Consider the following 24,228-nt stretch of genomic DNA (forward strand, 5'->3'; position numbering starts at 1 on the left):
GAGGGAGGGAGGGAGGGAGGGAGGGAGGGAGTGAGGGAGGGAGAGAGAGAGAGAGAGAGAGAGAGAGAGAGAGAGAGAGGGAGAGGAATCTTGATTTCTCATCCACCATTCCCTCTGTTGGCTGAAATAGTTCAAAATGGAGTCATTTTATTTGAGATAGGGTCTCAAATTTACTATGGTAGCAGAGGCTGGTTCTCCTTTCTTTAACTCCTAAACCCTAGGATTACAATCATGCATCACTATGCCAAGTAGAGACATTTCTTATTTATTATTGAGTTACCCAATGTTTATAATGAGAGGCAGAAAAATTTTTATGTAAAAAATGATTTGCCAATTTTCAGAAAGATGGGTTGATTGAACTCTACTTCTGATGGGTTAGAAGATTTTGTCATGATCATAGATATTTAAATACATTTGGGACATTTCCATATACATTTTAGGAGATAAAACTTGTTTCTTAGGAATCAACTGTTTTGGGATTGGAAATTGATAGTTTTTTTTTGTTTATTTTTTTATTCTAGTTTGCATTTATGCCGGATTCTCAGTGAAAATAAAAGCCATGACAGTTCGACCTACAGAGGTATGATTTTTTAAAAGTATCATAGCTATTATTTTTGGTCTGTTTAAAATTATAAATCTTTATTTGATCTTATGTATGAAAACCAAAGATATAAGAGTACATGTAATTAAGACCTTATAGTCAGTAATAAAAATGTAGTTACAGTAAGACATCTTGGATACCCACATTATTTCATCTGTTTGACTTTTATAATTGATTGTACATTTGTTTAAATTTTTGTAGTTAGCTGTACCAGTCATAAATGTGAAAGAAAGCTATCCTGGAAAAAAAAACTGTTTTGGCCATATTTGCACTAGAAAATTTACACCAACTCAGTTCAGTGTTTTTGCTTAAGCTGGTTGTATTCAGGTGGTATCTGGGGAGCTTGTTAAAGGTAGTTGTCATGGAAAATATAAGCAAAGGAGTGTTTGCTGCATACACAGATAGGCTATATTAAGTAAAAATGTTCCATAATTAAGCAGGATACAGATTTTACTGTTATAGGATTTTACTCTTTAGCTTTCACTAATTTAAAACTAGGAACATGGATTTGGCAAAAGACAAGCCAAAATAAAAGCAATTGTGTCTGATTTATAGTGTTTTTATTTATAGCTTTTATTGAAAATAATCCTGTACTTTTTGGTATGAAATCAGTATTTTTATAATTAATAGCCTAACAAAATAAATATATACCAATTATTGTAGTTACATGGTATTGTGAATAGATGATTAAGAACAGTGTTTTTTGCCAGGTGGTGGTGGTGCACGCCTTTAATCCCAGCACTTGGGAGGCAGAGGCAGGTGGATTTCTGAGTTCGAGAGTTCAAGGCTAGCCTGGTCTACAGAGTGAGTTCCAGGACAGCCAGGGCTACACAGAGAAACCCTGTCTCAAAAAAAAAAAAAAACAAAAAACAAACAAAAAAGAACAGTATTTTTCCTATAGAAAACTTATTTTGGTTTTTATCAAAAATTGAGTATTACCTTAATTTGAGATAATATATTTATTAGATGGAACATTTGGAGACTTGAGGGGAAAGTGTTTTTTACAAATGAAATGCCAAGTTTTGGTTTCTGTTGTTTTAGGAAGCTCTGTTTTAAGACTTAACATCTCAGCTGGGTTTGGTGGCACATTCCTGTAACCCTAGAACTTTGGATGCTGAGATGAGGATTGTGATTTCAAAGCTAGCCTGGGCTATAAAGCGAGTTCTAGGCCAATCTGAGCTGCATAGTAGAATTCTGTCTCAAAAACAGCCAACCAAATAACAAACAAAAAAGTAAAAAAGTCTTTTAATGTGTCTAACATGACACCCACAAATACTAGATTTTTACCTTGTTTATAAAATCATATAATTGGGCTGTATAAATGTATAGCTCAGCGTAGAGCACTGTCCAGGCAAATTGGAAGCCCCATTTTTTTTGTTTCTAGTATTCCAAGAAAATCTGTGTGATTACTCATAATGACTTTCAAGTGTATGTGTATGCTCACACATACATTTGTTTTGTTTTTCCTATGTAAAGTTGACTGCTGGAAATTTAGGAAAGTATAAAAGTATTCATATATGTATATGTGTATAAAATTCTTCTCTCATACATTACATCCCAACCACAGTTTTCTCTGCCTCCATTTCTCCCAGTTCCCCTTCCAGCCTTCCATTTCCCCTAGATCTACTGTCTCCTTTCCAAAAAAACCCAAAAAACCAAAAACAAACAAAAAACCAAAAACACCATCAGGTTCCAGGAATATCTACTGTACTTGAACATGGCCTAACAAGCTACAATAGGGACTGTATATTAACCTTCATATCATAGCTGGAAGTGGCAGTCCAGTTGGAGGAAAAGGGTCCTATGCACAGGCAAAAGAGTCAGACACATTCTACTCCCACTGTTGGGAGTCCCATAAGAACACCAAGGTATATATAATGTATATGCAGAGGACCTAGCTCATCAGACCCATATAGGATCTGCGTTTGTTGCTTCAGTCTCTGTGAACTCCTATGAACCCTGCTTAGTTGATTCTGTGGGTTGTGTTCTTGTTGTATCTTCATTCCTTCTGGCTCCTACAATCCTTCCTCTTGCTCTTCCACAGGATATCCTAGGCTCTGCCTAATATTTGGCTATGGGTCTTTGCATCTGTTCCATCAGTTGCTGGATGACAATTGGGCTAGGCATCGATGTATGAGTATAGCAAAATATCATTAGGAATCATTTCATTGATTTTTTTTGTTTGTTTGTTTCTTGCCAATTGTGTTTGGTTCTATCATAGGCCTCTGGGTTGTTCTGCCTTTTATTTCCTGACCATCCAGGCTATATCAGGCATGGGCTCCCTCATGTGGGCCTCCTGCTGAACCAGTCTTTGGTTGATCATTCCCACAAGTTCTGTGCCACTATTGCCCCAGCGCATCTTGCAGGCAGGTCAGATTATAAATTGAAGGGCCTTGCCTGGTTATAAAAAATTCTGGTACTGGAAATGCAGAGGCAGGAGGTTTGAAGCCACTCTGGGATACATTGTGAGACCCCTCCTCCAAAAAAGGAAGCACTCCCAAACCACTGGATTACTTATTTTTTCTTTTCCATGCTTATTAGTTTTAGGCTTATTTAATTTTGATCTTGTTTGATTGAAAATTTATGTGTATTTATCCTGCTTTCTTAGAGCACCTGGGATCACCAGCCCAAGGGTCACCATGCCTACAGTGAACTAGGCTCTTCTATAGCAGTCATCAAAAATCAATCATGAAAATGTACCACAGGCTTGCCCACAGGCCAGTCTGGTAGGGGACATTTTCTCAGTTGAGGTTTGGTCTTCCCAAGTGATTCTAGTTTGTGTCAAATTAGCATTAAAACTAGCTAGCACAATTGACCCCTTGTCAACTTGACACACAAACACAGCATTGTTAGACCCTAACATTTCTTTTCATCCTCAAGATCTCATATTAATGTTAATATCAGAATATAAAATATTCCAACTTTAAAAGTCTCAGTCTTTAAAAATTCAAACACTTTAAAAGTTCAGTCTCTTTAAAACAGCTTAAGTCTCTTTCAGAGTTCAAGCATCTATAAAATATTCAAATTCCCCAAAATGTCCATAGTCTCCAAAGTATCTAGTCCTTCTAAAAACTCTAGTCACTTTAAAAATTCAGTCTCTCAACTGTATGTTCCTGTTTAAAAAAATTACATAGTTTTTTACTCCAAGAGGAGATAACCAAGGCACAGTCTAAGAAAAGCAAAACTAAAGTTTAACAGTGAACAGAGTTCAGTGCTTGATGTCTGGGACCTACTCATCATCTGGGCACCAAAGGGCCTTAACAGCAGCACTTCTGGTTCTGCCAGCCACAGCTTATCCAGCTAGTTTCCTAGGCTCGGGCTGGCTCCACTCCATAGCTTTGCTGCCCTTGGCATTCATCTGGCTTCTCCAAAATGCTGGGGTCTCCTGCTTGTTATAACTGGGTTGCATCTTCACCACTGTCCTTTCTTGAGTTCTCTTCAGGGTCTTTGATCCTGCCACAAGGCATGAAGCCTTCTTGTCTCCATGACTGCTTCATTCCTGGGGCTTCTATTTCAGTCGAGGCTGTACATTCACCCATGGCCTGTTTTGGTCTCCCATGATGTCAAGCCTCAGCTGCTCTCCATGTCTTCTCCATTCCTGGGATTTTCACTGCAGCGGAGGCCAGGCTTTTACCTATGGCCTCTCCTGACCTCTCAGATTGTTGATCTTCATAATTCTCTAATGCAGTGGTTCCCAGTCTGTGGGTCACCACCTCTTTGTGGATCAAACAACCCTTTTACAGGGGTTGCATATCCAGGTATCCTACATATCAGATATTTACATTATAATTTATAAGAGCAAAACTACAGTTATGAAGTAGCAATAAAAATAATGTTTTGGTTGGGGGTCACCACAACGTAAAGAATTGTATTAAGGGTCTTAGCATTAGGAAGGTTGAGAACCACTGCTTTAATACCTATAAAATCATTAGGAAACTTCAAAATTACTTAGTTCTTCTGCCAGCATGAGATACAATCTTGGCCCCCTCTGGACCACAGCTTTTGTTTGCATACTCCAAGGAAATATTCCTCAAAAGATTTTGCTTCATTGATGCTGGTCTTTTTTTCTTCTTCCTCCTCCTCTTCTTCTTTTGAGGCTGTGACTTATTTTTTGTTAATTTTTAAATTATTCGTTTTATTTTCATTTTATGTGCATTGGTGTTTTGCCTTTTTGTGTGTATGTGTGAATGTGCCAGATCCTCTGGAACTGGAGTTACAGACAGTTGTGAACTTTCATGTGGGTGCTGGGAATTGAACCTGGATCCTCTAGAAGAATAGCCAGTGCTCTTAACTGCTAGGCTACCTCTTTCGCCACTGTGACAGTTTTTATTGAGAGCAATCAGGCTTTTTATACCTTTATCAGCAATAGAATATAATGGAAGTTGCCAGGATCAATACAGTTGTAGTTGCCAGGATATAATGATGTTCATAAGCTATTCAGGGTACACAAGATTAATGTCTTAAGACCAATTGTCCTCTCAAGCTTACATACTTCCTTGACTTCTGAGGGAACATACAGAGAAGCACAAAGTGGCCTGAACCCTTCACTGTCTGAGGGAGTGTATTAGTCTCTCAGGAACTGCAAGGCATATTGTGTTCCATAAGCCATAGACTCTAACCTGAAAGTCTATGAAGCGTACCCCTCAAGACAGCTAGGCCAGGCCAAGTGTATGGTTCCCCTCCCTGCAACTCAGCCCAATTAGAGTGGATTATAGTGGATGTTTGCTTTATTAAAGGAATTGCAGAAAAGAAAAATGTCTATGACTCCCACATCCTACTTGAAACCACTCAAGCCCCAGATAGTATTGAATGCAGGAACGAAAGGAGTCTCATGTTTCACATATTCTTGGCTTCAAGAATAATTGATAATATGAAAATAATAGGCATCATAGGAGAATTCTTAGATATGGGCACTTTGTGTTGAAAGAGGAAATATATAAGAAGATAGGGCTAATCTTAACACCTCTCAGCCCACAACAATCAGTAAATCCACATTTTTTTGCTTTATTTCCATTCATGTCTTCTGTTCCTTACTTTTATCTGCTTTTCTTATATTTTAAAAAAATTATTGATTCTTTGTAAATTACCCATTGTGTTCTCCAATCCCATTCATCTCCCAGTCCTTCCATATCTGTCCCCTACCCTTTTGTCCTCCCCTACAAAAGAAAACAAAAACTAAAAACTAAAAATTAAACAGACCACAAACTTCTTGGTGTGGAAGCTTTGGTGTGTCACATGGTATACCATGTTGCCCAAATAGCTTTACTTGCAAATTTTCATTGCAGTGATTCATTGGTCTGATTTGAGGCCTCAGGCTTCTGCTATACCATCAGTAGTGGATTCTCACCAGGATTGTTGCCCCGAGTCATGGAAATTCTGCAGCTTTGGATCTACAGGACTGGTCCCTTCAGCAACTCATAGATAGGATAGATGTTGGGGTGGGCCAACTCAAAGCTCTGGACCTGGGCCTGGCTGGTAGCTGAATTGGTCAGCCCACTAGCTCTCCCTTACTTGCCTAGGTAAGGGGTGGAAGCAGCTCTCCTGAGTGCCACAGCTGATAGGGGCAGAACTAGCTTTCCTATACTGGTCTCTTCTTAATCACCACATATTTCTCTGCTCCAGCCAACAAGCATCAATTGTCCTAGGTTCTGATCTCTTGTTAATTTCAGTTATCGCTTCCACTCCAGCTGACCTACAGATGATTAACACAAAATACCACACAAATGGCCCTGGTAGAGTCTTTGCTTCCCTTTGAAACATCACAAGCCCAGCCACTATCATCTGCATTGCTTTCAACAGTCTTATCATCTAAGTTCCCTGATCTCTGAGCTTTCACTGTCCTTTTCAACTCAGATTGTAAATGTCAAAACACATGGTCATGTCTGTCATAGCAATGCCTCATGATCTGATACCAGTTTCTGTCTAATTTTGGGTTTCTATTGCTATGATAAAATATCATGAAACGAAAGCAACTTGTATTTACCATTTCTTTAAATGTAATAGAAATTCATGATCATTTAAAAATATTTACTCAGAAAAGTTGCAAATTAGAATCTTTCTTGGCTACTTTGTGGATTATAATTTGGCTCATTTTATATTTCATTTCTTCAACAAAATGACCTGGGTCACTTTTCTCTATTTTAATCTTCTGTGGTTAAGATAGTTCCAGTGAACAGTATATAACATACTCCAAGACTGCAATTAATGAGAGCTGTTTTGTTCTTTTAATTGATTGCTTAAAAAAGTCATATGGATAATTTAAAATAAGTAACATTGTATATTTTGTAAGAAATTTTGTTAACGTAAGTGAAAAATATAAAGTTGATCTTATTTCTACCATAGCAACACGTTTTTGTTGTTGTTGTTGTTTATATGGCTTATTTATTTTTAAACACAGTGAAGACATAGTGTTTATAATGGCAGAATACTTAAAATAATAAATTCTTCATGAAGAGTCAATGTCACATTTGTTTAGAAAATGAATTTATGGACACATTTATTTCATTGGTAAATGATATCTTTATTGTCTAAAAGAAGATAGACAGTATATTTTGATTTTATTTTGTTTCTGTTTTGTGATTAGTAATTATATCAGAGGATTTTTTTCTTTTTTTTAAAGATTTATTTATTTATTTTATTTATGAGTACAGTGTACACTGTTGCTGTCTTCGGACACACCAGAATAGGGCATCCAATCTCATTACAGATGGTTGTGAGCCACCATGTGATTGCTGGGATTTGAACTCAGGACCTCTGGAAGAGCAGTCAGTGCTCTTAACCGCTGAGCCATCTCTCCAGCCCCAGGATTTTTTTTAAAGAATTTCTTTTTTCACTTCTTTTTTTTTGTCCTGAAAAATTTTTTTGATTTTTTTTTTCCTAAAAGGGGATTATAACTAGGCTTTATTTTAATTTCTTTGAGAGTGAAATGGCATGGGGCAGGATCCCATATAGTCAGGTTGGCCTGCAACTTGCTGTGTAGATGAGATGGCTTTAAACTCCTGCTCTTCCTGTCCCTGCTTTCTGAATGTGTGCTGGGACTGTGGACTGGTTGTACACCACCATACCTGGTATTTGTATGTTTTAGAATAAGTTTCCTTTGAGTATTTTTCTATTTTGTCATCTTGGGTATTGAATTCAGGATCTCAGAAATGCTAGGGAATCACTCCACTAGTTGGTCTATATTTCTCTAGTTCCTAGGCTTTATTTTATATTTGTGTTTTACTTTTTTGAGAATGTGTCATGTAGCCCATGCTGATCTGGAACTTGATATGTATGTGTGCTGAAATAGACTGCAGATCTGTCTGTCTACCTCTATCTCCCAAGTGCTTGGATCACAGGCTATGATGCCCAGTTTCATGTCATGTGTGAATAGAATACAGAGCTTCTTGCATAGTAGGCAAGAACTTTACCAACTGATTTATGTCAGTATCCCTCTATTAGTGTTTTTTAGCACTCCTTGTTTTTCAACTTTTTTTTTTTTCTTCGAGACAGGGTTTCTCTGTGTAGCCCTGGCTGTCCTGGAACTCACTCTGTAGACCAGGCTGGCCTTGAACTCAGAAACCCACCTGCCTCTGCCTCCCAAGTGCTGGGATTAAAGGTGTGCGCCACCACTGTCCGGTTGTTTTTCAACTTTTAATGATCGGAAGGAGAAAAAAAATTATACAGAAATAAAGAAAAAATGACTTGAAGATGTTCAGTCAACTTCTAACTCCCCATTCAATAAAAGACTTTTTGTTGAGGAAATGAGGCGGTAACAATAGCATGGATTACTTGTAGTTGACAATTCTCATTAAATAGCAATTTTTGTTTGCACATATATAGTTTTACTTGTACATATTTCTTATTTTTTTTTGAATTCTGATGATATAAGTTGAAGAGAAAAAGAAGTTTAGATTTTGGAAGAAATTTCCTATCATGCTTAACTCTACTCCTTAGGTTTCATTGTAGCCCCAAGATTGAATAGAGTATACTCTGAATTCATTTCGACAAATCTGTGAAGGTGACTAGTGGTATAAACATAATGGTTAATTATGTTTATATCTTGTTGGGGTACAGTGTACTCATTTAAAATATTTCTGAAGACACTGAGAAAATGCTTTATAATGTGTTAGTGGGTCAGGTGTGTTAGTACATGTTTGTAAATCCAGTACCTGGGACATTGAGACAGGATTGTCCTTCACAACTTAATGAGTCATTGTCTAAAATTGAAAGTGGCTGGTAATGTAGCTTATTGATAGAGCACTTGCTTAGCACACATTAGGCTCGAGGACTCTCAGAAAAGAAAAAGAAGTATTAAAGAGGAATCAAAATATGAAATGATGTACATAGTAAATGTGTGAATATGTGAAATTTGTAGCTGTGGAAAAAAGAGAAGGGAATGCTTAACCTCTAGTCGTATTACAGTGGAGAACAAATGGTTAGCTTTTCCTAAACCCATTAATGTTGTTTTTGTAGAAGTAAAAAGATAAAATCCTACAGTAAACTATTATAAATATATGTTTTATTACTGATGTTTTATAATAATTGTGAGAAATAAGAAAGATTAGATTTCCAGGAGTTTGGGTTTCTTGTTAAAGATACTATCTTACACTATGTCTTTTATGTTCAACAGATTTTCAACAAGCTCTCTATGAGTTGTCATACCATGTCATTAAAGGAAATTTAAAGCACGAACAGGCATCTAGTGTTCTTAATGACATTAGCGTAAGTATATATATATTTAAAACAGTAATTGTTGCATATCTTTTCACTTTTGCTACAAAGCTCTTTGAAATGTATAATATGTATTTTGTCAAAATAATAGTTGTTTTAAAGGTAATATTGGTAAGTCATTTTTGCTCTACAGAAATTGATAATTTAGTCTTTCCTTCTGGTTGTAAGGAAGAAAAAGTTATAGAAACTGGGTTGAGCAAGACAGAAGTACTGGAATGAAGTCAAAGTCCTTTTAACTAATATTTTGACTCTAGAAAGAAAGTATTTTCTTCAAATAATGTTACTTTTTGATAATTATGATTAAAATTTTAAGAATTAAATTTTAAATTGTGGTTACACAACTCTGATTCTCATTTGTTTGTATTTGCTTTCTACTTTAGAATATAACAACTATATATTTTTTTAAAACCTTAAGTGGCTAATTCAATTTTACTTATATTTATTGGAGGATTTAGGTTAGATTCAGAGCAGATACTTTAAAATGCAGATTCAGTGTAGATTGCTAATGACTCATGCTGTTGGTGGTTTGATAATTTGAACTGGAAGAGGGACTGTTAATTGTTAGGGTGTTTATTGTAAACTTGTAAACTCATAATTTCAAGTGGTGTGCTGTTCTCTTGTTAGGCTGGTCTTTACATTTGTGTAAATTATTTGTCCAACTTTTTGAATAAATATTGAGATGGTATTTGGGAATTTTTGTGAATTTTCTGTACGATATATGTTTCTATAGTTCTTTTCTGTGGGAGTTTGGAATTTGCTTCATATGAATTTTGTTGGGTAGTTTTCACTTTTCTTGGGTAGTTTTTTGTTTGTTTGTTTGTTTGTTTTTTTGGTTTTTGGTTTTTCAAGACAGGGTTTCTCTTTATAGCCCGAGCTGTCCTGGAACTCACTCTGTAGACCAGGCTGGCCTCTGCCTCCCAAGTGCTGGGATTAAAGGCGTGTGCCACCACCACCCGGCTTCTTGGGTAGTTTTAATGGAAGTTTTAAGTTTAGCTGTTATGACACTCCCTACCTCACCCCTAAGTACATTTGAGCAGTACGAATTTTAATACACATTTCCTTCCTGAAACTGTCTCCAGTTAAGATAGTTCATATTGAAGTGGTATATTTCTTTGGAAAAACTCTTACATCTTTCTCCATTAATCTGAGTATTTGTTTCATAGCCCTTGAACAACTAAGAGAATTTCATTCTGTAAATTGAGAGTTCGTATAATTTTAGTCTGTATGCACAATTGACTATAATTATTTTCCCATTTATGAAAATAGTCTAAATAAATGTTATGTATACTGTGTTTTTAGAAGTTAGTGTGTCCTTTATTTTGAATACCTCTTTATATGTATATGCGTCTATACTGCATTGCCTTTGTCATGGCTTTTTCATACTAATATATATTTGTCCTGTATCTTAACCACACAAATGAATTTATATGACTCCTAGCAGCTGCCAGCCTTTTTCTTTAGAATTTCTTTCTTACACTCTCGAAAATAGATGAATTTTAGGGTTGCTATAGTGCCAGAAAACTACTAATTACAGTAACTGAACTGTGATCCTTACTAATGGGAAATGGCTCTAAAATTGATCATGGAAGTAGCAAGTCAAGAGGCAAATGTAGAATAATGCTGGTGCTTTCATTCAGAAACAAGATTTTGGGTCAGCTTTTCCTCCCAAAAGCTATAAACAAAGTGAATAAAGAAAGTAAAAAGAAAAATTGATAATTATTTTATCTTTACAGAATCTTGAATTATGGAATAATTGCTTTTAATTGATATAATTTTAGATTTCTGGTCTTCTGATACTATGATTTTTTTTTGAGACAGGGTCTTACTGTGTATATGTAGCCCTGGCTAGCCAGGTGTTTCCAGACCATACTGCCTTTGAAATCACAGAAGCCTGCCTTCCTCTGCCTTTAATCCCAGGATTAAAGGCCTGTACCACTACATCCAGCACAAGTACTTTTTTCTAACTGATGTTCTTATATTTATGAAACTTACCTTGGAGAATTCTAATGTTGGAGTTTAGATGACTTCTAGGTGATTGATGAGAATTATTTTGAAATAATAACACTTTTTCTGTGCTAGTCTGGAACTGATTGTAAATTTCTTTTTATTGTAGGAATTCCGTGAGGATATGCCTTCTATTCTTGCTGACGTGTTCTGCATATTAGGTAGGTAGGAAATGTTTATTTTGCATGTAACAACTTTGTGATAAGTTCATGTTAAATGCTTTCTTTCAATGTGCAAATATTTCTGCAAATCTTTAATCATTTTTAACTTTATACAGAATATAGTTTTGTAAATAAAGTGTCATCAATCTATAAATTTTATAAATTAACTTTACAGTATAATATTTTGAGTGTTTGATAATGTATATTTATATAAGTTTGAGCTAAGTGGGCTAATTGGAAGTAAAGTCAAGTTTTCTGACATTTGTCTGCATTTCTGCAATTTTAGTAACTATATCATGTCATTCAATGAGATTTCTCTGAATCTCAAACGTTCTTAGCTGTTGTTCCCTTTTGATTCTTAATTTTAAAATGAGTATTAGTCATTAAAAGTACTTTTGTTTTGAGGATAAGAAATTTGTGTTGTATTTATCCAGGTTAAGAATTCATATAAGACTTTTTTTTTTTCTCAAAAAAAGAATACCTTTTTGATTTCTAATTAAAGGTAGTGTTTCTGAGGAAAACATGGATTTACAAATAATAGGTTTTACAAAATTATTTGTCTAATTTTAGCTATTGATTAAATAACTTCCCCGTCAGTTTTTTTGCTTTCTATAACTTTGAGTCCTAACAGATAACATTGCTAGACATTTATTACCTTTAAAACAAGACTATCCTCTGAGGGTTTGTCATGTTGGAGTTACTTTAGTTTATTACTCTTAATTCCTAGGATTAGGTGAGTTACTTAAATGGCTCACTGAATATCTAGAGTTTGGTCTTAGCTAATATGAATTCTTATATATAGTTTTGAGAATGTTTCGGTTTCAGAAGAGTGGGAATTTTGGGAATAGCTTAAAATATATGAGTGATAAATGTGAAAGACAAACCACTCATGAGTTGGCCATGTGTCCTAGTTTTTCCCCTCCTGGCAAAGTCATTAATAGTGTCATCTTTTACACTGAACTGTCCTCGTTTGAATGATAAAGTACAGCTTCATGGTATTTAATTGATTGGTTTACACAAAATGACAAAAGATACTTAATATTTGAAAATGTTACTAACAAATATATTTAACACAAAACAAATTCCAATGTAAAAACAATTGGTTTTTTCCACAAATTTTATATACAGGAAACTAGTTTATAGGAGCTATTTTTGAAAGATGGTGTTGTTTACTAGTGTTGTCTTTCTTTAGCAGTTATCAGTTAGTAGCCTTTTTACTCTGTTCAGTAGTTTTTCTTAAATTGACTTATTTTGTTGAAATATAGCTGTCCATTTTTTAGACATGAATTATTTCTATAGGTCATTGCATTTTACTGTAGCATGAATTTATGATGATGATATTTGATTACTTTGGGGGAAATTTATTTCATACTATCCAACCCATTTTTACAGACATGATTAGAATCCCATACTTGGATAAGACTATGCTTCATCTTCCCTCTGATGCACACTCATCCTTGGCAGGAAAAAAATTATACAAGGGTGACTCCAGAACAAGGAGAGAAATTAGGATTAAGAGTGTGATCTAGGGTGCTAGAGATAGTCCAGAGCTTAAAAGAGTACAGGCTGTACTTCCAGAGGTCCTAAGTTCAGTTCCCAGCAACCAGATGGTGGCTCACAATCATCTCTAATGAGATTTGATGCTCTCTTCTGATGTGCAGGCATACATGCAGACAGAGCTCTGTATACATGATAAATAATTAACTCCTAAACAACAAAAAAGGATTGTGTTCTAGCTGGCTGGGAAGATGGCTCAGTGGTTAATAGCACTTGTTGCTCTTTCAGAGAACAGAGATTTAGTTCCCAGCACCCACATGGCAGCTCCTCATCATCCTTAGGTCCAATTGAAGAGGAGTCTACCTCCATAGGTACCATGCGTGAATGTGGTACATATACATATATGCAGTTAAAAGTCATGCACAGAAATTAATCTTTAAAAAGAATGAGAATTATGCGTAATGATGATGATACTAATATTATGGCATAGGTGCTGTTTTTAGAGCACCTTTCATATTTTTGGCATCATGTTAAAGCTTTTCATCTTAATCTTTATAACAACTGTATGGTAGGTATACAGATTGGCAAAATGAGCTTTAGCAAGATTTTTTTTTCAAGGCAATGCAGCTAGTAAGGCAGCCTTTGAACTTCAGTCTCTTTGTCTCCAGAGCCCGTGATCTTTTTACTATATCATGTTGTCTTTTTAATGTGTTAAGAGTAATAAGACAATATATTCCTATACTTTTCAGGTTAAGACACCTTTTAAAAAGACTAATGACATGAGGGTTAGGGAGCCTGAGTAACTTGAGAGGCTGATTCTGAAGTAACATGATGCACTGATGAGACCTAGGAGGTGGGCCAATTGGTTGGTGATATAGGAGACAGAAATAGAAGGAAGCCGAAGGCTTTTTAGAAAATCATAGGGAAAATTAAAAAGAATGTACTAAGTGCTAACTAAGGATACAGGAGTAAGGTATGATGAAATGTTAATTTGAATGGTGTTTTGAGTTAGAAGAAAAGCAATAATAAAAATAGAGAAAGTATAATTGGGATAAAACTACTAAACTGAGTGTTGAGACAGGTTAACTAACAGATTTACTGAGGTCCTGTTCAGTATTATTACCATAATCACAAGCTGAGAGAACAGTACCATAATCAGGTCAGGTAGCTAAGAGGACTTAGGCATCACGTGCCTGAACTTAAGGACTTTAGTGATGTATGTCATCTTAACATCTTTAAGACTCAGTGATAACTGGGAACCCTTGGAAAAAATTAATGAGATCAATTAAGTCTTGGAGAAAACACCACTAAAAAGTAGAGATTAACTGGGCATGGGGGTATATGCTTCTAACAGTCCCAGCACTCTGGAGGCAGAGGTAGGTGGATCTCTGTGAGCTTGTGGTCATCAGCCTGGTCTACATGGAAGTTCCAGACTTGCCAGGGATGCATTATGAAACCCCATGTCAGGAAAAAAACAGTTGAGTTAGTATTGTAAGTTAACGTTGCATAAATCATACCCTAAATTTTCCGTTTTATTTTTTCTTCTGTGCTATAGTGTATAGAACCCATGATCTCACAGATTCTAAGCAAGTGCTTGTATCACTAAGCCACAGCCATAGCCCCTAAAATTTTCTTAATGTACTAGTGCTAACTTTGTGCTTCAGTAGCTAAGATATGGGCAAATGGCAGTTGTCAAGAAGGAATAGTGAAGGGCCAGGAAAACTTTTGATGCTAAGAGTTGTGTTTGATGATAAATCTTTGATTCTTTCAATCTCTTTGATTCTTCATGTTGACAGTAAAATGTAAATTAAAGTAAAAAAACTATGGTAAGGTTATGATATTTTGTAAGATCTACTTAGAGGTACTAGTTATTACTTCAGTAGGACTGATGACATTTATTGTAGTCTAAATTACCAGTTGACTTTAAAAATACGTAATTCTAAGCACTTGGGAGGTAGCAGCAAGAGGATCAGAAATTTAAGGTCATCTTGGTTATTTAGTGATTTGGCTGCAAGAGACTCTGTCTCAAATAGGAAAAAAACTCAGTTAAAGCAATGCAACAATCTGAAATCAACCTTTGTGTAATTCTGCTAATCTTATTTGAAAATTTTGATGTTTGGCATTTTGCATTATTTGCTTTTATTTTTTCCACACCTCAGATTTAAGCTTGGATAAGTTTTCTGAACAATTTTCTAAAAGAAGTCTTAGTTTTCATATATTTCAGTAGGAATAAAATACCAACATTGAGTATTTTTATTTAGTGACTAGTCAAAATAGAATTTTAAATACACCTTTTAATACTGACTTTTCATAGACTTGGTGGCATTAGACTTTCAGCTTCATTTTTAAGTGACTTTTAAAGTTAGGAAACATTTTTTTGTGCAAGCCCCTGGGAAACTGAGAAAAGAGAATTGATATGATTTGAAGGTCAGCCTGGAGTTCAGAGCAAGTTGAAGACAAGCCTGTGCTACATAATGAGACCTTTTTGTTATAAACAACAACAACAACCCCCACCCCCCCAGACTGAGAAGCTGGCTTAGTGGATAAAGCTTTTGCTAAAGCATGAAAATTAGAGTTTAGATCCCCAGTACCCACAAGAAAGCAGGGTAAGGGCTGTGGTGCACACATGTTTGAGTTTGAGGTCATCTGTATCATGTAGTGAGACTCTGGCTTAAAAGCGGGGAAGGGACCAGTATGGTGGCTTGCCTGTTACTCTAGTGCATGAGAGGCATAGACAGGATATCTTTGGCAAGTTGGCTAGTTATATTAGCCAGTTAGCAAACTTTGAGTTCAGTGAGAGAGACTCTGCCTCAATACAGTGGAGAACAATTGAGGAAGACACTCAACATCATCCTCTGGCCTCCATACACGCCAATGTTAATACCACACTCCTGAGTATGCACAGTGCACATATATACCCACTCACAAAGGGCTTGGGAGACAAAACCAACCAACCACCAACAAAAATGGGCCATTTTGCTGTTGTTGTTAAGTTACTATTTAGTCCAGGCTGGTCTTGAACTCATGATCCTTCTGCTTCAGCCTTCTGAGGGCTGTGATTACAATTGTGTACTACCAAGCCCAACTAATGTAGAAGAGATTTTTGTTGTTTCACAGTTCAACTTGGCCATTATGGGATGAGACTCTATTTTGGCACCTCTGACAAGTGGCCATTTAAACTTTGTTAAAATTTTTTCTTTTTGAAAGTATTATTTTTATTTCTGCAATTTTGTTTTCAGTGTTTCCTGTGATACAAACTTATTTCTGGATGCATGTTATAGGTTACAGGGTTAGTCATCAGTATTAAGAAAAATTAAAGGTTTTTATGAAGTATATGAAAGATAAATTATTACAGTTTATAGTTTTTCCGAATTCCAAAAGTTATTTTATTTTTAATCAATTATATTTATTTTTGAGATTAGGTATTGTTGTGTACCTGGTCTGACCTGGAGCTCATACTGTAGACTAGGTTGGCCTTTAGCCTGTGAGCCTTATGCCCCCTGCTCCTGAGTGCTGAGTTTACTTACAGCTGTGTAGTACCATACCCGATACAAAAGACATTTTAAACTAAGTTTTAAAGAAGATGCATCTTTTACTAGGAGAGAGTATAGAAAAATGAAATTTGTATCTCTTTTCTTCCCATTATAGATATTGAGACAAATTGTTTAGAAGAAAAAAGCAAGAGAGACTATTTTACACAATTGGTATTAGCATGTTTGGTAAGTTTTTAAATATATTTTCCCCTTCTCAATTTTTCATTGAATAAGTATAATCATAGTTGATAATTTTGAATGAAGGAAGATACTAACATTCAGTTGACTTCATGATAAGGTGAGATTTAGATCTTGAAATGTAATGTTTTGTGAAATTATGCAATTTCTGTGAAATAATCATAATCTAAATTACTTAATCTATACCTATAAAAACCCTCAGTTCCTAACTTAGAAATTTTAAGCAATGATGAAGTAAGTAGAATTTATTGTAGGTTGTTCTTAAACTGATTTTTTTTGTTAGCTTTATTAGGGATAAAATGATGGAGGTAGTTTAAAAAAATAATTACAAATTGTGCTGTGGATGTGATTTAGTTGATAAAGTGCTTGCCTAGCATATACAAAATCCTGGATACTATCTCTAGTACCCTATAAACCGGGCATGGTGACACTTGTTTGTAGTCTCAGCACTTGGGAGATGGAGACAGGATCAGAAGTTCAAGATCATCCTTAACTACAATGAGTTCAAAGACAGCCTGGGATACATGAGACACTGTCTTTAAACAAATAGCAACAACCCTTCCCCACAAAAATAGAAGTCACAATTGTCTAGTAAGCCACTTCATGTTTATAAAACTAGAGCCTAGGAAAAATACTATTACTAGGAAGTAGAAGACAAGACTGTCCTCGCCTTTGTTACAGTTTGGCTTACTGTATAAAATGTAGAGTGCTGAAGTACTATATTAAGTGAAAATTGAGTTAAGACAGGGTCAATGTAATAAAATTTAATCTGTAGTTTTATTCTATAAGCTGTGTTTGCTAACACGTAATTGTAAAGTAATTTTTGAAAGACCTATATAATGTATTTTTCAGAATTTGGAGAGTCATTTTGTTGAATTGAAATTCTAGACTTATAAAGAGACATGATTTTGTATTCTTACATTGGAAAATTATTTTGAATATATTTAAGATTGTGTGTACATAGTTGAAATGCTAAAGAATAAATGGTCTTTAATATTTTTTAATGCAGTATTTAGTTTCAGACACAGTTCTGAAGGAACGATTGGATCCAGAAACATTGGAATCCTTAGGGCTTATCAAACAGTCACAGCAGTTCAACCAAAAGTCAGTTAAAATCAAGACAAAACTCTTGTAAGTATATGTAGCTTATGCTATAGATCAAGAAGCTGAATGTTGATTTCTGTTTTTGAATAGTAGCAGTTTCTAAAGACTCTTTAAAGGCTATTTTTTGTTTGTGGTTAGCTTTTTTATAGAACACTTAAATTATTGAGTTTTCAGTGAGCTATCTTTGTGTTAACTTTGTCCATATTTGAGTTTGAGATTCTTTTTAAGAAGACTTATTTTAAATGTGTTTGTGTGATCATGTGCACATGAGTGTGTGTGTGTGTGTGTGTGTGTGTGTGTGTGGTGGTGGTGGTGTGAAGATGCCTTCAGAGATCAGAGGTGTTGGATTCTCCCTGGAGCTGGAATTACAGGGAAGTATATAAATGCTGGGAACCGAACTTGAGTCCTCTGGAAGAAGAGCAAGTGCTTTTAAACTACTGAACTACATCTCCAGACCTATATTAAACTCTCTGGTTATTAGCATTAAGTATTTTATAACCATAGCTATATTCAGAGCATATTCATAATGGTGGAAATATTGGTATGTTAGTGTGTTCTCTTGTTAACTAATAATGCTTTTTATACTAAAAGATATATAAAAGGTTAAAACAGCCATTCTCATGATTGTTTTAAGTTAGTGATATTCAGTGAGAGTATACACTACATTGTGCAAGCTTGAAAATTGAAATTAATTTTATCCTTTTAATGATATTTCTGATTTCAGTTATAAGCAGCAAAAATTCAATTTATTAAGAGAAGAAAACGAAGGTTATGCCAAGCTGATTGCTGAACTGGGGCAAGATTTATCTGGAAATATTACTAGTGATTTAATATTAGAAAACATCAAATCTTTAATAGGTAAGCCATACCTGTGTCTATATAGTATGTGTTATTAAGATAAGGTTTATTTTTAACGTTTAGAAGATATCCGTAAGGAAAAAATGAATCACCCTCAGCTGTATAGTGAGTTTGTGGACAACAGGAAACAAAATAAAGAACTCTACACTTGGGATTATATAACTTTTAATTTCAGTATTTTATAAGTATTTATAAAATTTATCATGATCTTTATGAAAAATGATTTTTTAATCATTACCTGTATGTATATTCTAATGTTCTCTCTAACACTTCTGTCTGTAAATTTTAACTATATTGCAGACATTTTTTAAAATATATTTTTATTTATTTTTTTAAATCAAATCATAATTTTTACTTATTCACACAGAGGTTATAAACACAAAAAGGCAGGACATGGGGAAGGGGATGACACTGGAGTGTGGGTGTTCAGGGGGAATACAGATATCTTTCAGAACAGGGTTCAGGGGACAGGCCACTATGACTCTGTCTATGATTCAATTGTCCTTATCTAAGTTGGTATTATCCACCAAGGCTACCTATTTACAAGGTCTATGACTTCTCAGGCTGGTACATTTCCACGAAAGCTGCCTGTTTATAATAGCTTATAGCCATCTGTTTCAATGTTTTTCCACAAAGACCCAAGACTTGGTGTTAGTATACATGTATGACAGGCCTATTGCTGATTTTAGGCCTATGGCTGATTTTAGGCCTTCAGTGTGTAAGCAGAGATGTCCCTGACATCTCCTCCCTTCTCTAAGTATAGAAGGGCTGTGGCAATTCTAATCTTGCGAAGGCGGGGATAGAGGCCTGACCTCCAGTAATTGAAGGCAAGAATTCAGATCGCCAGTCAGAGGGGGTTCTGGGTGGCGCCTCTCTGCTTGGTCTAGGGACAAAAGTCCCCTTTTTTAGGTTGGGTGGAGATATGTTTTGGGAGCACCCTGGATAGAGTAACAACCTCATCTTGAGTCTCGTGGTCCTCCATAGCTAACTTATGATAATGTATCTGAATAGGTTTTGCTACCAAATTATTTATCTGTTGTTTCACAAAGTTAATTAGTCTATTTAAGGCCTAGGGACCAAAAGAAAGAGGGTAGAAATAAGAAAACTTGAATAAGTGTTTGGAGAACTCTTGAAACCTGATATATAGTCTTTTTGAACTTGATTTACATGACTTTGATAACACATTTTATCTTTATTTATGAAAGTAGCAGATGTTGCAAAAATATAGCAGAAAAAAATGTTCTTTCTAGTTTTAAAGTAATATTTCTATCACATTTCTTTTGTCTTGAGCATTTGAAGAGAGTAGCTGATACTTAGAGATAAGGAGGAATGAATAGGGCAAGCCTGGTTTTCTAAGATTGGCAAGAATTCCTGGTATTATTTAGTAGGTAGTGTTCTACTGAGGGAATATTTTGGAGTTTTATAAAATCTCCAGGAAGAATATTATTTCCTGCCTTATTGGTTACAATGTACCTGCCATTTACCCTTAGCTTTTTTTTTTTTAAATCATTCCATTCATTTATATCTCAAATGATATCCACTTCCTGGTTACGTTATTTGAATGCCTACACAAAGCATTAGGAGAAGGGAATAAGGATTCAGCCAAACTTATATTCCTTAGTCCTAACTTAAAGCTGCATTTATTTCAGACTTCCTTATTCTTTGGCTTTGCTTTTGATAGCTCCAAGTGTACAAGCTAAGGCTACGTTCAGTTTAAATTTACCTTTTTCTTTGAAGTCAGGTTCTGGTAGCTGATCTAGTTTCTTTTGTACTTCTGTCCTGTGGTGATTGAACATCAGATGAGTGAGCCTCTAGTCCTGAAGGAGTCTTGCTGACTTCTATGGCCTTGACTATGTCAGTGACCTGTTTTTAAAACTCCTCTAATACAGATTCTTTTCTTTCAAGAATAGGCTCTGCATTCTTGCAGATTTTACCCTCTTTTATCTTAGCTTGTGAAGCTTGTCAGTACTGCCATACTATACTATTTTTTCTTCCTTGTACTGTCATGTACTTACTTAAGATAGTGTTTCCTTGCTCTTAAGATCTCATATTATGGAAACCCTCCCAGCATTTGCTTTCACTTTATCTCCTTTTATGTGCATGTCTCCTTTTCCTGGTTTTTTTTTTTAATTCCTTTCTGGGTTCTTACCTTTTTTATGCCTTTGTTAGTTTGGGAGCTTTTCAAAGATTTTTCTTAAAGGTACGCTTTTATGTAACTGGAAATTGTATACTCCCCTCTCTTCTTCAACTTTGCTCTCCTAGAAAAGAGGTTATTCTTTCTGTAGACCAATGTGATGGCATCTTCACTTCAGGCTCATGATCCACATGGATAATCTATAATTAAAACAATTTGATTTCTTAGTCTGCACTTATTCTAACCTATCTAGCATCCTGTAAAGTGTGGTAGACCAGATGGACTCAGCATCTTTTTTTTCTTGGGTTATTTTTCTTGTTAACACTTAATGCTATATCAAATATAATTCGATTTTCTGTTTCTACAAGGTTGAACATAATCATAGAAGAATCTGTTACAAGTATTTATGTTATATTAGTTATTATAACTAATCTTTTTTGTGATATGAAGTATATAAGATCATATACATCAATTATATGCACATCTTGTCCCATTTTATATAAGAGACTTTAGCATCTGTTGATTTTTGGCATCCTTAAGGTGGTCTCCGAACAATCTTAGACAGAGTGTTCTGTCTCTACCATCAGCTCTGTGAGTACAATGCTTTTTGTTTGCTTTGTTTAGAACCCAATTCTTAGGGTTTGGTTGGTGCAAAATAACTAAATAGAAAGTTAATGAATAGTCTGCCCATTTCTAGTGTCTGTGGTAATTTTTAGCCTCTTTTTTTCTGACGTGGAGAAATTTAAAAAGCTTAACTCCCTGACTCAGTGTTTCTTTCTGGCTATATAACCTTTTGTTCCCTCTGGTTGCTCGAGAAAGGAACTTTTCATGTAGAAATTGAGGTTAAGAATTTAATTTCATTTAATATTTTTTTCAGCATTCAAATTAATTGTGTGCACTCTCAATGCAACTCCATTTAGGTCTTGTTTCATATGACCAAAATGTTTCAGCTTTATAGCATCCTGTTTTTTTTTTGTTTTTTTATGACCATCTTTGGATAGGTTTCTCCATGTTCATTTCCACTGTTCTCTCTCAATGTGCAATCTAGATAGGTAATATTTCATACAAAACTATCTTAGCTCTGATGTTCATTAGCCATTGTGAGAAACTGATACCTAATTTGGAAGGTATGTATTCTGGATACAGTTGTGTTCAGATCATTGATCTGGAGAAATCCTTTAAGATTCTGGCAGATGAAAGTACATGTAACTATTTAGCCTGTGTTGTTTATTACTATGTAAGCAAGCACAGAAGCAGAGCTGCTAGGATTGTGTGGTGATGATTGCTGTCTAAAGTGTAACAGTAAATCTGAACAACTTACTAAGTATGGATGAAAAATGATTAGTAAACTACTAATACATAGGCCCTTTCAACGGAATTTTACGTCAAGGTGGAAGATATAATGGATATTTTAAAAATCAAGGAGAAAATAGAAGTGGACTCATTTTTCTAAACTAATAACATATACCTGCCTTTCCTAAAAAACATTATTTTCAATACCTTAAATATACACAATAAAAATTATTGAAATAGTTTTCATCTAAGTCAGTGTTCAACACCTTTTCTTCTTTCATTTTTGCTTCTGTTTTGTTTTTTAGACAGGGTCTTGCATGCCTTGCCTGAAACCTTGATTCTCTAGCTTCAACTTCTTGATTTTTCTTTTGGAGTCTTTTAATTGTTGTAGTTCTTATATATTCTACTTTACTAATCTCTCATTTGATATGTAGTTGGCATAGTTTCCTACTCCCGCTCCCTATTCTGTAGACTGTCTTTTCACTATGGCAATTATTTAATTTGATGTGCAGAGTCTTTTAAATTTAATGTAATTCCATCTGTCAATTCTAGGGATCATTTCCTGTGCTATTGGAGTTCTTTACAGAAAGTCCTTTTTTTTTTTTTTTTTAAGTGAATGGTTTATTTGGGCTACAGTTCCAGGTGAATGGCTGATCATTGTGATGAAATCAAAAGCGCAGGAACATGAAGCAGCTAGTCACAGTACATCCACAGTCAAGAATAAAGAGCAGTGATTTAGTACATACTAATGCTCAACCTGCTCCCACCTATTCATTTCTTCCATAGCCAAGCCTATGAAATGGTGTAGGCCATGTTTAGAGTAAGTTGTCCAAACTCATTTAACCAAATTAAGAAAATTTCTACCATCATATCCACAGGCCAACTTATGCTAGACAGTTTCTCATTAAGAGGGTCTTCACTCACCCACCTATTCCCACCTCCTTGCTCTGGCATTCCCCCAGACTGGGGCATCCAGTCTTCACAGGACCAAGGGCCTCTCTTCCCATTGATGCCCAACAAGGCCATCCTGTGCTACATATGCAGCTGGAGCCATGGGTCCCTCCATGTGTACTCTTTGGTTGGTGGTTTAGTCCCTGGGAGCTCTGGGGGGGTAGGGTCTGGTTGGTTGATATTGTCGTTCTTCCTATGGGGTTGCAAACCCCTTCAGCTCCTTCAGTCCTCTCAGTAACTCCTCCATTGGGGACCCTGTGCTCAGTCCGATTGTTGGCTGTAAGCATCAGCCTCTATATTTGCCAGGCTCTGGCAGAGCCTCTCAGGAAACAGCTATATCAGGCTCCTGTCAACAAACACTTCTTGGCATCTGCAAGTGTCTGTGTTGGGTGACTGTGTATGGGATGGATCCCCAGCTAGGGCAGTCTCTGGACAGCCCCTCCTTCAGTCTCTGCTCCATACTTTGTCTCCATATTTTTTTGTCCCATTAGTATTTTGTTACTTCTTCTAAGAAGAACTGAAGCATCCACACTTTGATCTTCCTTCTTCTTGAGCTTCATGTGGTCTGTGAATTGCATCTTGGGTATTCAGAGCTGGTTCTTTGAGAAAATCAGCAAGATAGATAAACCCTTAGCCAGACTAACCAGAGGGCACAGAGACAGTATCCAAATTAACAAAATCAGAAATGAAAAGGGAGACATAACAACAGAAACCGAGGAAATTAAAATAATCATCAGATCCTACTACAAAAGCTCAACAAAACTGGAAAATCTGGATGAAATGGACAATTTTCTAGACAGAAAGTCCTTGTTTATGCCTAAATCATGAAGTATTTTCCTCTAGTGTTTCAAGTTTCAGGTCTTACATTAAGGTTATTGACCCATTGGAATTATTTTTGCAGAGGAGGAGAGAGATGTGGGTCTACACTCTTCTCCATGTTGATATATGATACGAGTTTGCTATCTTTTCTTGCCTTTTGGTTTTGTGGAACAGTTTCAAAATTAGCATTTCCTTAAATGATTGGTAACATTTGGGAGTCATCCTTTTCAGTTGTGGGCTTTTCTTTTTTTTTTGGGGGGGAGGTGCTTTTTGTTTCAAGCTCATTGCTGTTAATCTATTTAAATTGTTTATATCTTCTTGATTTAATTTTGATGTATCTTATATCTTATGTGTTTTGGAATT

General features: G+C 35.5%; 1 protein-coding gene across 2 annotated transcripts in view; it reads left to right on the plus strand.

Moving 5' to 3' along the window:
- The window catches only part of Thoc2 (THO complex 2), a 112,931-nt gene that overhangs the window by 16,522 nt on the left and 72,181 nt on the right, over positions 1-24,228 (plus strand). For both annotated transcript variants that reach the window (XM_028784333.1, XM_028784757.1), the window contains exons 2-7: positions 522-580; positions 9,213-9,304; positions 11,427-11,478; positions 16,624-16,694; positions 17,716-17,837; positions 18,535-18,668. In XM_028784333.1, the coding sequence (XP_028640166.1) occupies positions 522-580; positions 9,213-9,304; positions 11,427-11,478; positions 16,624-16,694; positions 17,716-17,837; positions 18,535-18,668 (530 nt within the window). The remainder of the gene's footprint in view (positions 1-521; positions 581-9,212; positions 9,305-11,426; positions 11,479-16,623; positions 16,695-17,715; positions 17,838-18,534; positions 18,669-24,228) is intronic.

This window comes from Grammomys surdaster, unplaced genomic scaffold (assembly GCF_004785775.1).
Source record: "Grammomys surdaster isolate TR1022 unplaced genomic scaffold, NIH_TR_1.0 60, whole genome shotgun sequence".
Classification (NCBI taxonomy): Eukaryota; Metazoa; Chordata; class Mammalia; order Rodentia; family Muridae; genus Grammomys; species Grammomys surdaster.